The sequence below is a fragment of the Exophiala viscosa genome (genome assembly GCF_022695815.1).
Source record: "Exophiala viscosa unplaced genomic scaffold EDD37scaffold_15, whole genome shotgun sequence".
Classification (NCBI taxonomy): Eukaryota; Fungi; Ascomycota; class Eurotiomycetes; order Chaetothyriales; family Herpotrichiellaceae; genus Exophiala; species Exophiala viscosa.
The window spans coordinates 181,441-196,511 of NW_026944367.1; the positions used below are offsets into that span (position 1 = coordinate 181,441).

General features: G+C 52.0%; 6 protein-coding genes across 6 annotated transcripts; 4 read left to right on the forward strand and 2 right to left on the reverse strand.

Annotated features, from left to right (window-relative positions):
• The first annotated feature begins 45 nt into the window (after positions 1 to 45).
• On the forward strand, positions 46 to 1,800 carry EDD37DRAFT_193606 (eukaryotic translation initiation factor 3 subunit I). The gene is made up of 4 exons (XM_062810111.1): positions 46 to 366; positions 419 to 925; positions 977 to 1,093; positions 1,145 to 1,800. Exons 1-4 carry the CDS (start codon positions 340 to 342, stop codon positions 1,502 to 1,504), a joined length of 1,011 nt encoding a protein of 336 aa, XP_062665693.1. The 5' UTR covers positions 46 to 339; the 3' UTR covers positions 1,505 to 1,800.
• A 916-nt stretch (positions 1,801 to 2,716) lies between these two features.
• On the reverse strand, positions 2,717 to 4,947 carry EDD37DRAFT_660040 (glycosyl hydrolase; the record flags this gene model as incomplete). The annotated part of the gene is made up of 3 exons (XM_062819081.1): positions 2,717 to 4,338; positions 4,385 to 4,485; positions 4,931 to 4,947. The coding sequence occupies 3 exons, from the start codon at positions 4,945 to 4,947 to the stop codon at positions 2,717 to 2,719; spliced, it is 1,740 nt and encodes a 579-aa protein (XP_062665694.1).
• On the forward strand, positions 4,784 to 7,634 carry EDD37DRAFT_193797 (uncharacterized protein). The gene is made up of 2 exons (XM_062810114.1): positions 4,784 to 6,237; positions 6,287 to 7,634. The coding sequence occupies exons 1-2, from the start codon at positions 5,017 to 5,019 to the stop codon at positions 7,229 to 7,231; spliced, it is 2,166 nt and encodes a 721-aa protein (XP_062665695.1). The 5' UTR covers positions 4,784 to 5,016; the 3' UTR covers positions 7,232 to 7,634.
• A 582-nt stretch (positions 7,635 to 8,216) lies between these two features.
• EDD37DRAFT_654372 (major facilitator superfamily domain-containing protein) lies at positions 8,217 to 9,731 on the forward strand (the record flags this gene model as incomplete). The annotated part of the gene is made up of 2 exons (XM_062818677.1): positions 8,217 to 8,309; positions 8,379 to 9,731. The coding sequence occupies 2 exons, from the start codon at positions 8,217 to 8,219 to the stop codon at positions 9,729 to 9,731; spliced, it is 1,446 nt and encodes a 481-aa protein (XP_062665696.1).
• An 876-nt stretch (positions 9,732 to 10,607) lies between these two features.
• EDD37DRAFT_613518 (uncharacterized protein) lies at positions 10,608 to 11,843 on the forward strand (the record flags this gene model as incomplete). Its single annotated transcript, XM_062815458.1, has 1 exon — positions 10,608 to 11,843. The coding sequence occupies one exon, from the start codon at positions 10,608 to 10,610 to the stop codon at positions 11,841 to 11,843; it is 1,236 nt and encodes a 411-aa protein (XP_062665697.1).
• A 700-nt stretch (positions 11,844 to 12,543) lies between these two features.
• EDD37DRAFT_193770 (kinase-like domain-containing protein) lies at positions 12,544 to 14,179 on the reverse strand. Its single transcript, XM_062810113.1, has one exon. The coding sequence runs from the start codon at positions 14,049 to 14,051 to the stop codon at positions 12,759 to 12,761; it is 1,293 nt and encodes a 430-aa protein (XP_062665698.1). The 5' UTR covers positions 14,052 to 14,179; the 3' UTR covers positions 12,544 to 12,758.
• Positions 14,180 to 15,071: the final 892 nt, after the last annotated feature.

The following is a 15,071-nucleotide window of genomic DNA, read 5'->3' on the forward strand; positions in this document are numbered from 1 at the left end:
TAAAGGGTCGACAAGTCACCGAGAAGATTGGTGTCTTCGGTCCACAAGTAAGACACTCATTGCCGCTCTTTGTACAGAGACCACGGGAGTTTCCAATGGTCAGTGTGTCATAAACATTTTTGTGGCTTGACTCGTATCTTGAGGTGTCGAAAAATTCCATGACTCGGGGAAAAGAGAAGCGCAGTCTTGGCCACCAAATTCCCACATCGCTCTTCGACGACTCTGGAACGACCGAAGCCGCAACCGAGTATCCCAAGTCGCCTTCATTCTTCACATAAATCCTCGTACAGTTGCCGTTAGAACTTTGCGGCATCGAACACAGTCAGAAAACATTGCGAGATGAGGCCCATACTTCTGCAAGGCCACGTACGTTGCCTCATGCGCACATCAGAAAGATCCTGCTGACACAATAGTTCAGGAACGGTCTCTAAACCAAATCAAATACAACAAAGACGGTGATCTACTTTTCTCCGTGGCGAAAGACAAGGTCATCTGTGCGTGGTTTACGAGCAACGGCGAACGACTTGGAACATATATCGGCCATCAAGGTGCCATCTGGACCATAGATGTCTCTCCTGACTGCCGAATCCTTGCCTCCGGAGCCGCGGACAACACGATAAAATTGTGGAATATTCGCACTGGAGAAAATGTCAAGACCTGGGAGTTCCCTACTGCAGTCAAGCGGGTTGCTTTCAGCGAGGACGGAAAACAGTTACTAGCCGTGACCGAGAAGCGAATGGGACACTTGGGAACCATTGTCGTCTATGACATCCAATATGGAGAAGACCTGACGGAACAGACCAACGAACACAGCCTACGGATAACTTGTGAAGATAGCAAGGCAACAGTCGCGGGATGGAGTTATCTTGACAAGTACATTATTTCGGGCCATGAAGACGGCACAGTAACTCAGTGGGACTCGAAGGTAGGTCGATCATGTTGTGAAATCCTTGCCCCTACTGACAGGATCATCCAGACGGGTGAGAGTCTGATGACCGTTGAAGCTCACGAATTCGATACCACGATCAATGACTTGCAATTCTCTCCTGATCGGACATACTTTATCACGGCTGGCAAGGACAAAAGCGCAAAGGTATTTTCTTCGAGTCTTTGTGTGTTATGAAGCTTGTCTAATTACAGGTAGATCCTTTCGTCTCGAGACTTGAGCATCCTGAAGACATACGTTGCCGACACTCCTCTCAACACGGCCGCCATCACTTCAAAGAAAGATTTTGTCATTCTAGGTGGTGGTCAAGCCGCAATGGACGTCACAACGACATCTGCGCGTCAAGGTAAATTCGAGGCTCGTTTCTATCACAAGATCTTCGAAGACGAGATTGGCCGTGTCCGGGGTCACTTCGGTCCTCTCAACACCATCGCTGTCCATCCCCAAGGTACAGCGTACTCTAGCGGAGGTGAAGACGGCTACGTGCGGATGCACAACTTCGACAAGGCTTATTTCGACTTCATGTACGAGGTGGAAAGAGAGCAAGCACGAAAGTAAAACACCTTCCTTCCTTGATGATACCCGCCGCAATGAGGATGTACGATAATGGTCAATGCGTGACGATCAGAAAAGCAGGCTTTATTAGCCAATTGAACGTGCTGTCGATGCGAAGGGCGTGCGGGAATGGTTCCTGAACCCGAAATCATCTGGACCAGTCACACCGACAGTCGAGGCCCCTTGATTGCAGAGTGCACCGTATCGGGTCCCTTCGCACGAAAAGGAGTCGGTTTCAGTATGGAAGCGCAAGAGCAGCAGAATGTCGGAGCATGTCTCGTTTGACGCTCTTGCCTGGATTACACAGACATCATCTTGACCAATGAAGTGGCATCTCCAAGAGTTGACGCCCACCCGCGCGTGCCACCAACATTTCCGCTTCACATTCCGAGATGGAGGCGCACAGAGATAGCTGACAGCATGGTCAAACCTTCTGTACCGGACTGGTTGCGATTAAGAAGCAGTGGCAGGAGGATGAGGGTAGAGCCAACGGGGCCACCAGTCAGTCGATGGTTGCCAACGTGCGGGTGTTGCAGGTCTGTTTTGGTCTCCGGCTACGCGGTGTTTTGAGGTGCGGTTGAAGGCTCGGCGTAGATGGACACATTCTGGGCGAGACGCCGACCACTAAGGGCGCAAGCGTCTAAGCGTTCTCACCTGCTTTCTTGCTTTCGGCACGAGGGGTTTCTCTACGACACGTTTCGCCGAGTCGGTATGGCAATGATGAGGCGGCCAAGTTTAGGACATTCGAACTACAAATCTATGCCTGCTTGCACCACCCTCACTCAGTGGTCCTATGCTCTCTCAAGACTTCGCAGGATATGTTGTGCACATCCGTGGCCAGCTCGATGTTCTTCTCTACGCGGTCCCTGCTGCCTTAACCTACTAGCCCTCCGCGCCATCTTTGATGGTGGCTTTTAGTCTGTACCCCCTCTGCTTGACCATTCCTGTGTGCTGATCTGTCTTCTTTGAAAACGCTCGACTCCGGCAAGTGAGGACTAGCAGGGAAAGTCAGCCTGCGAAGTAAACGCTTTTCGCGAGGCAGCATCTCTAAATTGGGTCCGCGCAGTATCTGATACCAGTAGACAGTGGTCGAACAATCATTTTGCAAATGGTTTCAGTTCCCAAATTTCACGTTGACCTAAGTCGCCAGAATGTTGATCGCTCAACTGTTGGTCTTGGATCATGATCATTATGCTCTTCCTGTTTTTCCAGATCTCAAGAAAAGAGCGGCTTCATCCCATTAAGCCCATCGAAGATCCGGGTCGACTCGAAAGAGGCGGAACCATGCAGGCCTGTCGCACACGCCGTTATCCCGCAGTTGGCTACGCCATCACCCGAGTAGACCATGGTGGCGAGGGCAAATCTGTTGTTGGCAAAGATTTCCAGGACATCTCCGTCAGAAACGATGTCAAGGTGGAGCTTCTCCCAGTGTCTTTCTCCGTGATGGTCCACGGCCTCGAAGAGTGTGAAAGGTCCCTGCTCGGGACATTTGTTGACATCTTCGCGCAGACTGGAAGCAGTACGCTCGACCGTAATCGTCTCCTCCACCAGAGATACGATGATCGTTGTTCGAATCGAAAGGTCCTCATTGTGCCGAATGTACAGAGCCACTGAATCGCAATCAGTGCTGACGGCGACGACGGTCTGCAATGACCACGCTGAATGTGACGTTCTACAAAGATGTCGACTTTGATGCTCAAGGGACGGCAACGAAAATTGAGGAAATACTCTAGCTTGGCGACAGTTTTCCCGTATCGAGCTCATCTCAGAAAAGGGACGGATGCCCAATGTTATGAGTGTTAAAGATTCCGAATGATCTTCCACGAAACTCATGCTCGAGATTTCGTGGAGTGGGCTCCGCAAAGCCCTTGTGACTCTGTCGATTTTGAGGAGGAATATTTCCCTTGGGACGGCAAGCGAGCCATTCCAGCCTTTCTCGTGAGCATAGTCCAACGAACAGTCCTCTTCCGGTATCCATCCATACAATATGCGTCTTCCAGACCGTGAATCAACGAATGAGTTCGCTGCATAATAGCATCCGTGGTCCAGGAATCCATCAAAGGTAGGATGAAACTTCACAGCATCCACAGTAGTGTCCAGGTATCCAGACATCCACAAGTTCTGGCGAATTGTTCTCGCCGGCAAGCCTGGAGGCAATGTGCCATCGAGGATGTGCTTCCTCTCCACATCGCCTTCGGCGCCAATGATAAGAAAGTCCCTCGAAACCGAGTCCGACTGTAGCGTCACGAAATTGACACATTCCCAATTCGTACCAAAGTTGCCCGACCACTTTTCCGAGGACTGCTTCCTTGCTGGGATGTCGACGAGAGGACCCAAGTATTTCCATTTTCCTAGGCGCTCAGGCTCAACAGCATACAGGAAGGTCGTGGGTCCGGCACCTGTTACACCTCCGGAGATGAGGCCATACAAGGCCTGCTCGCCCCTGAGTCTGTCAAGTGCAGGCCAGGCTGAGACAAAGGGATCTCGAAACCCAGTGACACTCATCTCGGCCGGCTCTCCCTCCAGGATTGGATTGTTCTCAGATTTCTGCCATGTAGCACCACCGTCATGTGAGGTGGCCATTGAGAGGCCTGCTGCGTTCCGTGGGTATGGAGGAGTACTCCAATGAAACGGCAGATGTTTGACCGAGGAGTAGAAGATCGTCATTTCGATACCGCTGCCAGCAGGGACCAAGCAACCCGTGAATATGCCTTCTTTATCATAGGGTCGGGATGGAAAAAGCGCCGGCTGCATGGATGCCTCTTCCCAGCTGATCATGTCTCTGCTTTGGATATGGCCCCATGACATATTGCCCCAGTCGCAGCCATCGGGGTTCCCTGGCCGACATCAGTATACTAAGGAGGGGAGACACAGCAGACACACATTGGTAGAAGAGGTGGTAAAGTCCTGTAATTGGGTCGTAGCCAGGGCCGCAAGGGTCGTTGATCCATGACTGCGCAGTGAAATGTATTACTGGTCGTTTACTATCGCCATGCTTTGCAACTCTGGAATCGGCCATGCGCGAGACTGCCACCCACAGTACAGTATGCTCGCCTTTTGCACATGTGTAAGCCGCAAAGTGTCATTCTCTACCGTCACAATGTCGATGATCGGCCGACGCGAGAAAATGATAGATATTGCTAGCCTTGCAAAGGATGTACGAGGAAAAGTGGCCGTCATGGCTATTGTTCGGCCAAACCAAATTGACTTTCCACTGATTGGCGCCGCACAGGCAAATGAAATGTCTCGACAAACTAGTACTGGTGTCATTTCGATTGAGATACTCCTGATTGTCGCCCACGATTCCCCTTGCTCCGCATTGAAAATCTGGAGGGCGGAAAGAGCCCGCACCTTCCAACTGCTGGCCTGAACTTCACGAAAGAAGCCCCGGAAACGCGGCATCATGTTTCCGTCCTCAGATTACTACGCCTTGCCGAATCGTGCATCTCAGCTCATGAATCTATTCAGTCATTCCACGTGCAGGGTCTTCCCCTTTAGTCTCACAATTAACGACGATGGCAGGAAACGCATTTTTAGGAAGAGATAGTCCCTCCGCAAGCTCAACGAGCAGCACGGGAGCGACGAAAAGAAAAGCCGGAGAGGGTCAGGAGGAATCTCACCATGTGAAGAGAGGCAAGTACATTGCTACTGCCTGCAACGAATGCAAGAGGCGCAAGATCAAATGCACTGGGGAAGTTCCCTGTCGTCGATGCAGGCATATGTCGCTTGAGTGCCACTACCGACCACGCCCTGTCACAGCTGCTGTTCAGGAACATCGTGAAATCAAGGCTGTGCACGACCACATGGGAAAGCTGCAGACACAAGTGAACGCGTTGAAGGCGCAGCTCAGCAAACTTCAGAATCAACAAACTGCATCTCCCACAATCTCTACCTCACTCCCCACGTTGAACGCTCAGCCTACCTGGCCCGGTAGTTCTTCCAAATCCCTTTCATCAAAGACTTTGCCCACCTTTCGAGGGTCCACGACTTCGACTTACTGCTTCGATATTGTGAAGTTGTCTTTGCAAGCGATGGGCATCATTGATATGGCCACAGAACATCTGCAACCGGAGCCGCTCGAGGCACCACAGACCACGGCCCCAGATACCAGGTTTCATGGGGATCCACTATGTCTAGTCGACAGAGAAGAGGCAAGGAGACTTCTGACCATATACGAGGAAGAATGCCATCTCACCTATCCGGTCTTCGACTTGAACGAACTACGTAACCATGCAGACATGCTCTACTCGTTCACTTTACCCCTCCTCAGGCATGGCTCACCGGGGTGCGATGCAGTGACCAAGTCTATGATGACTGATGATCAGACCACTCTCCTGAAAATCGTGCTGGCTTGTGGAATGATACTCGACGGCCACGGGCGCAGCGACCTTGGCCAAAGAATGTACACATCCGTTAAGCACGCAGTAGACAGCGTTATGTCACTACCACTGACCACAACGTCACTTGCATTGCTCGTCGTCTTCGCCACATTCCACTTCTGGAATAATGAAGAGACTCAAGCCTGGAGATTGATTGGTCTTGCCGCCAGGGTCAGCTTTGAGATGGGCTTACATCGAAGCGATATTCTGGCACGCTCGTTCACTACCGAAGCCGAATTGAAGACCGCTGTCCGCGTCTTTTGGGTGGTCTACGCCCTGGATCGAAGATTCAGCTTCGGGACTGGCATGCCATTTGCGATACAAGATTCAGATGTTGATCCGGCCCTACCTGCACCGGTCAGTCGATCAGCCAAAACCAAAACAGACTATAGCTAACTTGTTTCAGGATAACGAGTTCCCCTATCTTCCCCATATCACCAAATATAACCAGATCATGACTGAAATCTGGGCTCATGTATCAGCCCTCGAGTCTGGCAAATTGCCGTGCAAGGACAATGTCGATTTCCTTGACTACCAGGTCTTACGATGGTATACTCAGCTGCCAAGTTCACTTGGTTTCGACGACCATGACCTGATGTCTGAGAACGCCATCCCCAGTCGAGGCTTGCGCCGGCTCCGACTTATCATGCGGCTGCGTAAGAATCAAGCAAGGATTTCAATCTACAGGGTCATGCTGCATTCAGCGAACCAGGTCGTTGCCAATCAGAAATGCGCAGAAACGGTGACCACAATAGCGAAGGATACTATCAACATCATTACAAGCGTCAACAAGATCTCTGACCTCTACCGAAGTCAGCAAGTTTGTTACAATTACTTCCTGGTCCAAGCAGTAGCATCACTTATGCTTGCCGCAGTCCGAGTTCCTGGCATATTCAATCATGATGCTCGGAGAGAGCTTCATGCTGCGATCGATCTGATTGAGAGCATGAAGACACAATCGGTGGCTTCGAAGAGACTTTTGCAGACGATTCGAGATTGGAAGTTCTTTGAATCGAAAATCAGCCTGCTCAAATCAGGTTCAGACATCGTCAGAAGCACTGATAAGTCTGGACATCTCAGAAAACCTTACCGATTCTCGGAAGATGGCAACTCGGGCCAAACCAGAGAAAGGCATGGAGAGAACATCGTTACGAATGAGCGGGATCTGCCAAACCAAATCGAGGTCTTTCCCTACACGCAATCATCAAACGGCCCACAAGTGTGTCGAGAGGAGCAAGCCTTCAATTCTGTCCCACAGGGCACGGAAGATGATACTCTGGACTTCTCGACGTTTGCTACAATTTTCCCATCAGAACCAGATTTCCAGAGATTCATGGACGAGCTGTTCTAGGGTTCTTCATATGTAGGCGTGTACCAGCAACGTTTGGGCACAATTGAATGTTTTTGATGGAGTGGACCCCTTTCTCAACTGGAAGAGTGAAAACAGCTTTATGAAGCCTGTATGGAGGAGGGAAACGCCGGATCATCTTCAGCGATTTCCGCACCTACAAGACAGTGGCATGCTGCTTTTGACCGATGCCAACCGGAACTCCCTGTAATATTCATGGTGACTGCGCAGGTTGATATCTCGAGACCATACAAGCCCCCTTCTCTGGCTCCTTCATCCGCAATGATTACGTCAAATTTCTGCTTAAGAGAGTGACGTTGCAACTTGTCGGGGGCCTTTGCGTCGAATCCCCGGTTATGCCAGCCCTCCTTTGCGCTGCAAAGAGTTTTTGCGGTCTTCCAGATCCGCGGTTACTCGGATTTGCCGTCCAATTGCTGGGCTGTCCGCTGGCGCTATCAGCATACAAGCTTCAACAAGCAACATCAAGCATTGGAGGGCCGTAGAACCCTATGATCACAGCGCAGGGGGCTGTCATTCCGCTCGAAAAGACATCGAATCCGCACCTACCGGCAATAGCGGCAAGTCGCACTTGCAAGGTATTCGGGGCGTGCCACGGGGAAATTCTGCGGCAGGGATATCGGCGTGGAGACCGAGTTTGAAGCGCTCCGCAAACACATTTTTATGGTCTATCATCCCCAGTTCCAAAAGACACCAGTCGCTTCGAGTGGAGTAAGTATGGAATTGCGGAATGCGTTCCTGACTGCCTGGCCTCGGGAGTGGCGAGTACTGGGATTGATTAATTGATGCAATGTCCGTCGCTTTTGCTTGTATTGTACAGCGCCTCCTTCTGCTGCATTTTGCCTGTCTTGGCTTCGTGCTACGCTGCCATTTCCTGCTCCACTGGGCGAAGTCTGTCTGCGGATCATCGTCCTGCTCAAGCAAAACCACCCGCCCTTCCAGAGCCTTGCGAAATACATCAATCCACGAGATGGAGAAAGCGGACCAGTATGAGGTCGATTCGGAGCCTCGGAATGTCGACATCGTCTCAGACGAGCATGCAGTCGCGAAACATTCGCCCATGGTAAGTAATGTCTCCTTCCACCACCGGAGTCATTCAAGTATGAATCCGTGTTGATAGCCTCAATCATAGGACTGGCCATGGATTCGCAAGCACGTTATCCTGGCACAATGCGCATTGCACGCCGCCGGCCCAGGCTTTACGAGTGCGATCCTCATTCCTGCCATCGGGTCTTTGGCAGAGCAGTTTGGGGTCACAGCACAGAAAGCGTCATACCTGGTCGCCGTTCACGTCCTTTTTCTAGGCGTTGCCCCCTTCCTGTGGAACCCCCTGATGAGTGCTTACGGACGCAGACCGATCCTCATTGCGACCATGTTCTTGTCGTGCGTTGCCGCGCTGGGAGGTGGCTTCGCGCATTCGTACGGCACTCTGATGACGGCGCGTGTCTTTCAATCCATTGGCATCTCGTCCGGGTTCGTCGTGCCTGGGGCAGTCGTCGTCGATATCTTCACCAAAGAGGAGCGGGGCCGCAAGAATGGCATTTGGACACAGATGGTCTCGCTTGGTGCTCCTTTGGGCGGCATTATAGGCGGTCCTGTCGTATACTATATCGGTTGGAGATGGGTCATGTGGCTGATCGCGATATGCAACGGCATCCAAACGATAGCTTACATCCTCACTTGTCCTGAGACTTCTCATGTTCATCGACAACAGGCTCAGCTTGGCGCGTTTCACTCATCAGAACTGGTCAGACCACCTAAGAAAATATCTGGCCGCCTGGGTCTGCGCATGTTCATCGAGCCGATTTTGCTTCTGCAGTCGCCGCATGTGACGCTGGTCGCCTTTGCGTACGGAGTCACCTTCGCCATCACGTCGCCGGGTATTTCGGTCATTGTGCCGCTGGCGACAGAGGAGTTTTACAACTTTGGAGCAGTCGCGCAGGGACTGTTCTTCATTGGACCACTGGTTGGGATTCTGATCGGCGAATTGCTGGCTGGAAATGCGAGTGACTGGCTCATGAATCGGGAGCGACGCCGAGCTGCGGAGGCAGGCCAGTCTCCAAACCTGGAGCGACGGCTTCTGGCCGGGCTGCCTGGATACTTCATGGCGCCTCTGGGGGTGATCATTTTTGGTGTGACATTGCAGAGCCACTGCCCCTGGATCGCGCCTTGCATTGGATTTGCCTTGTCCGACTTTGGACTGCAGATGGTCACGACGCCGCTCAAGACTTATTGTATGGACTGCCACGCTTCGCACACTGGGTCGGTGTTGCAGTTGGTCAATGCTACACGTCAGATCATCTCGTTTACCATTCCCTTTTGGAGCCCGAATTTGGGTGACAAGGTCGGCTTTGGTTTGGGATTCGGAATTGAGGCGATCATTATGGCCTTCTTCTATGTATGCAGCTTGTTGGTATTCTGGAAGGGTCAAGATTGGAGGCAAAGTGTGCAGGTGAAGGGGTTGGTGGATGTGGACAGGTCGTAGATACCTACCTACAGGTACCTAGGAGGTAGTCAATAGCTGTCCGTTTCTTCACGGTCACATGATCTCGGCAGCAATTTCCTCATCCCATCAATTGCCAGAGTCTGTGCTTGACTTTTTCTCTTTATCTCGCTCAAGTCCTTCTCCTTCAAATTCCCCCACATTGATGACTGTCACATTGTCATTGTGCCACTTTTCATGCCTTTTCCACTCACTTGGATTCCCCGTTCCAGCGATACGACCTGACAAGCATCTCTCGTTATGTCATCCTGCATCTCCTCGAGAGATCTGGAGAGGGGACGACAATGTCAGAACAAGGTTGAACTGTATCCATCTCTGCACATCTCGCGCACTTTTTGACCCAAGATTGTCGATATCTGAGGCTACGGCTACTCAAAGCACTCGACCACGTATCAATTACAAGGCGTCATGTGCAGAGTTTGATAAAGTTAGCGCGCCATCGACAATCTCATCTGCATTTTGCGGAGGAGAAAGTGCTCTCACATTATTTTCCGCCCTATCACATCATCTTTTCTCGCATTACTACCCTGACCTTTTTTTCTTACCAGCCGCACACCTTTCTGCCTGATACTTTGACTTTTGGAAATCGCTCAGCGAAATAAAGTGTGGAATTATGCTGCCTGTGTACTCGAAGCTGTATCGACTCATCAACATCGATATATAATCTTATACTACAAGCAGTCACCCACTCAGCATACTTCGTCACACGACACATGCTCACCAGCCACAATTCATGATTGCTGCCGCATAGACAACCATTTTGCTCGGCAAGTCAACTACAACACACTGCCTGTGCACAGAGCACAAGCTCAACGACGCCTTGAGGACGAGCGTGGTATCGCAACCACTCAGGTCAATATGGCTACCAAAACGGACTTTTCAACACCGGACATACCCATGTCCGAGGCAACCTTCTATGTCTCATCCTGCACACGCATCAACGCACCAGCGTCTCTAGTCTTTCGAACACTACGTAACACCGAGACGTGGAAAGATTGGAATCGCTGGATCCCCCGAGTGACAATCACATACCAGCCCGACGACGAGGACGACGCCACTGTAGCCGAGATCGAAGAGCTTGTTCGTAACACATCCATCGCCGTCAGCTACGACTCGGAAATCACAGATGGCGCGGCCAACCCTAACAAGCCAGCCCAGAAGAAACCCTTGCCTCCTGCCGTGAACGAACTGCAAGACGACGGCCAGGGTAGAAGAAGTTCTGACGGCTTCCTCTTCCCGCCTGTCACACGACAACGTCTGGCCAGCAACGCGGGCAGACGCCTCTCCGAGCAAATAGGACGCCCAAGCACAGACAGCACCCACTCACGGCCCATGTCTCCAGCGTCAAACGGTCTGTCGGGTGCGCAAAAGTACCAAGCCGCGCAAGAGGCGCGCAAATCATCACTTTCAGCCGAAACTGGCGACACAGGGAAGGGCGGTGCGGCAGTCATGCTCGAAGCCCCAGGCGACTCGTCGATATTGGTGCCCGCACCACGCAACACTGCGTCCACGGCGCTAGCGCTCTCGCACCGCAAAGACAAGACGTCACAGGAAGCCCGGCGCAAGAGCTCCAGTGCCCGCCGACAACTGAACATAAATGCATTGTATGGCGAACCCAACGTACGCATCCAAGTCGGCACGAAGATGACATTCCACGTCAAAATGAAACTTCCCCATTTCCAGGAGGTGCGCGAGATGAACATGGTGGTAAGCGAAGTGTCTCGACCGGACGATCCGCTCGATGAGCCCGAGCCGGGCAGTCTCGCGCGCGCCAATACACATACGGTCTCGAAAAGCGGGGTTTATAGGCTGGTTTGGGGGATGGCGAACACGTATAATCCGCCCAAGAGTTTTCCCAAGTTCTTGTTGCAGGCGCAGCGGGTGCATGAGATTCGGCCTATAGTGCAGGGTGATGGGAAGGAGGTCTGTGAGTATTGGGATTGGGAGTGCCAGAAGGGCATGTTGGCGAAGAAAGTTAAGAAGGATTATGGTCCTTATATTCAGGAACGGATGAAGGAATGGGGTGAACGGTTGGGACAGTTTTGCGAGAGTATGGGAGGAGCGGTGGAAAGGAGAGATTTCAGCGTTGCTTGAGTTAGCAGGACGCTGTGCAATTTGTTACATGCGCGGTGGTGCCGGTGGTGAGTGGTGATGAGACCAGATGGACGATTTGCGTAATGAGGCAGCTGTGTCGCGTTTTGGACTTTTTGAACCATGACTTGATGCGATATGTTATGATATGCGGAAAGAGGATCACGCTGGAAATGCGGAAACGAGCAGACGATCTTGTGAATGCCCGGACGAGATGCAGACGAAGTGATGAACTATACTTGGTCTACACCATAGCGTAATGATATGAGTATATTGTCAATATTGCTATGAGTCATAGTTAGCCTTGTGGTCTTATTGACATCCACATTTCATCTCGTATATTCGTACAAAAACCTTCTCGAGATATTTGTTAAGATTTCGAATTGAGCACCCGCATATGTGTAGAGTGACCTCACACGCCATAGATTCCTCGTGCCGGCTCATTCGCCCATCAACGAAGATCTTCAAAGTCCTTGACATCTTTTTCATTGCGCCATGGCTTTACTCTGAAGATGTAAACAAGTCCTCTTCAGCCATGCAATACTTGCTCCTTTGCAGGCCGGGAGGTACTGTACCTCGCAAGACAACCCCAGCCGGCTCGAATCCTGCAGGCGGACGTAGCGAAGCGAGATGAACCGCGAACGAATCGCGGGTCTGCCTCAAGCTGACTCTCTCATTCCCGGTGCAAACAATATGCTCTCTGGCAAAGGGTTGCAAACAGCTCGGGGTTGGGCCGCAATCACCGCCGGATGAGCCTAGTCGTGTGAAGTGGCCTTGGTGGTTGGCCGACGTAAAGCTGCACTTGCATTGTGCGGTAAGGCTGCTTGGTCAATCCTTCGCGGGTTTGTATTCCAACCCAGTTGGCGACATGACCTTCAATCGCGCATTCCTTACTCCGGCGTAATGCGTCATCAGTCATCACGTATTCTTCCGTGGCTGCTCTCCCTTGACAACATCCTCCACCACATCCAGCCAGTCCAGAGCACTGATGCGTCCCATATCAGCCTTGAGAACTGCTCGAGCAAGCGCCCTATCGACCGTGCCCATCCTCGGCACTCTCGCACCCTGCTCTCCACCTCGGACATGGTCGAGAACCATCCATCCCTGTGTCGCCATGGCTTGCCTTTGGAGAACACTGCCTCCGTAAACGAGCATCTGCCCTGTTGCCGCGACCAGCAACGTGATGGCCAGCGAAAATACATCCGATGCTGTCGTTGCCGTCGAGTTCGGGTCGCGCAGGACCTTGGAGCTCAATAGCTCCGGCGCCGTGAATTCCCTAGTCACGGCGGAAAGTGTATTGGGCGTCGTCTCTTCGAGATTGAGTAGTTGCGCCGACGAAAAGTCCGCCAGAACCGGGTCGAATGTCACTTCTGTACCTGAACCTTTCACGTTCGCCAGGAGAATGTTGCCAGGCTTGATATCTCCGTGAACCACCTCCGCGACATTGTGCAGCCACGCGAGCGCGGAGATGAGCTGGTGGGCTAGACGAAGCCACTTGGCTGTGCTGCCGACTACGGGGTCGTGCATGGTCCAGGTCGAGAAGTTTTCGGACGCCGAGACGGCGCATTTGCGGATATGGTCTTCCAAGGAGTAAGGAATGGCTGCGAGGACGATCGTGGCCTGGTCAATGGTGCCGTAGAAGGGGACTACGTATTCCTCGTTGTGGGGCATGGCCTGGAGATAGCTGAGGATCTTGGCTTCGCTTTTGAGGACCTCGGTCGAATCGCGGCGGGTGGGCTTCTTGACGGCGACCAGAAGTGGTGCGGTCACAATTGGAGATGAGGGTGGTGTCAACGCGCTCGAAAGGTTTCCAGATTTGGTAGATGCAGTGCCTTTGTAGACGATGCTCCACGCGCCGGTGCCGAACATGGCGTCGCGTCCTCGTTGGTCCTTGAGGATTTCGACATCGAATGGACATTCGGGTGCAGACCTTTTCGCGGCTCGCATCGTGGCATCCCTTACATTGGTGTGTATAGGTTGGAGTGGTTCACGTCGCTGATCATGTTTCGAGATCGAGGGGGTTTCTTGCGCTGCTGCGATATTGGAAAGGTTGGATAAGGATTGTATTTGACGCGGCGACGTTGGAGGGGTCAGCGCCGAAAATGATTGACCTGTAGGTCTAGTGTCTTTTGCTGCAGTGGACAGCGAATCAGGGGTGACTGGAGGAGTGCTCATGCTGTTGAGCACAGAAGGGCGAAGAGGAGTCGTCATGTTGGCGACGAAGCGGGACTCGTAATCAAATCGTAGATCGAGATGTCAGTTTGCTCTGGTGCGTTTGGTGGAGGGCTAAAGTCGTTGTATGAAGGCCGTTTCTCGCAACCATGGGTAGTTTTTGACTGTCAAGAGCAGTATTTCGAATAAAAGAGATTGGACAGAAGCTATGCTAATAGAAGATGTCTCGAGGTTCTTAAAGAGAGGGCAAGGAAATGTGCGCGCGCTAAACGACCCTTGGACCCGTGGTTCTGGTAATGAAGCTCGGATCACACCGGCGGCGACTCTCGCTTACAAGATTTCGAAGTTCGGCGCGGATCATAAACAGAGAGACAACGTTGCTGGCTAGCGAAACGTGGCAATGGCGGGATGTGACGTGGCGAGCGAATGAGACTCGGTGCGAGGAGCCGCGTGAGGTCGCGTGGTAAACACTCGGTCCAGAAAGAGCCCTGTGCGTAGGCCGCGCGGGAGAGCTTCTAGAAAGGGTTAAGCAAAAAGAAAGAAAAATGCAGATGAGAGAATTGTTGCAAGTAAAAGTTAGGAAATGGTGTGAGAGACGGTAGTCATGAATGATGGGGTGGAATGGAGGAGGCTGGGATTTAGACGTAGTTTGAGGATTGATATGTAGAGGAAGGAGATGTAGATAACGACCCCGTGGAGAAAAGGAAAGAGGGACGCGACGGGCATGATGAGACACGAGACACCCTCTCACACTTATTAAGACGAACGAGATCAAGATTCAAGATCTAGATTTGGGGCAATTTCATCTCAGCCGCCTGTGACATCAACAGGTCGCTCCGGATCTTGAAGGAAGACTGACTAAGGGTCTCTGTGAACAGATCAACGGTTTTTCCCATTTGGGGCCCCACGCGAAGAAAAAGCAAAGACAGCAAAGTATCGGATTGGACTGGATACGATACCAGGTCGAGGAATTCCTCACGTGAAGGTGGAAGAAGGCAGAAGAGAAAACGTGCGACACGGAGGGCCACGATTGGGATGCAATTCCGTGTAACCGTTAGA

Coding starts and splice junctions, on each gene's coding strand:
- EDD37DRAFT_193797 (XM_062810114.1), top strand. CDS start 5,017: ATGGCAGGAAACGCATTTTTAGGAAGAGATAGTCCCTCCGCAAGCTCA. Junction 6,238..6,286: donor ATCCGGCCCTACCTGCACCG/GTCAGTCGATCA, acceptor AACTTGTTTCAG/GATAACGAGTTCCCCTATCT.
- EDD37DRAFT_193606 (XM_062810111.1), top strand. CDS start 340: ATGAGGCCCATACTTCTGCAAGGCCAC. Junction 926..976: donor TAACTCAGTGGGACTCGAAG/GTAGGTCGATCA, acceptor AGGATCATCCAG/ACGGGTGAGAGTCTGATGAC. Junction 1,094..1,144: donor GCAAGGACAAAAGCGCAAAG/GTATTTTCTTCG, acceptor AATTACAGGTAG/ATCCTTTCGTCTCGAGACTT.
- EDD37DRAFT_193770 (XM_062810113.1), bottom strand. CDS start 14,051: ATGACGACTCCTCTTCGCCCTTCTGTGCTCAACAGCATGAGCACTCCT.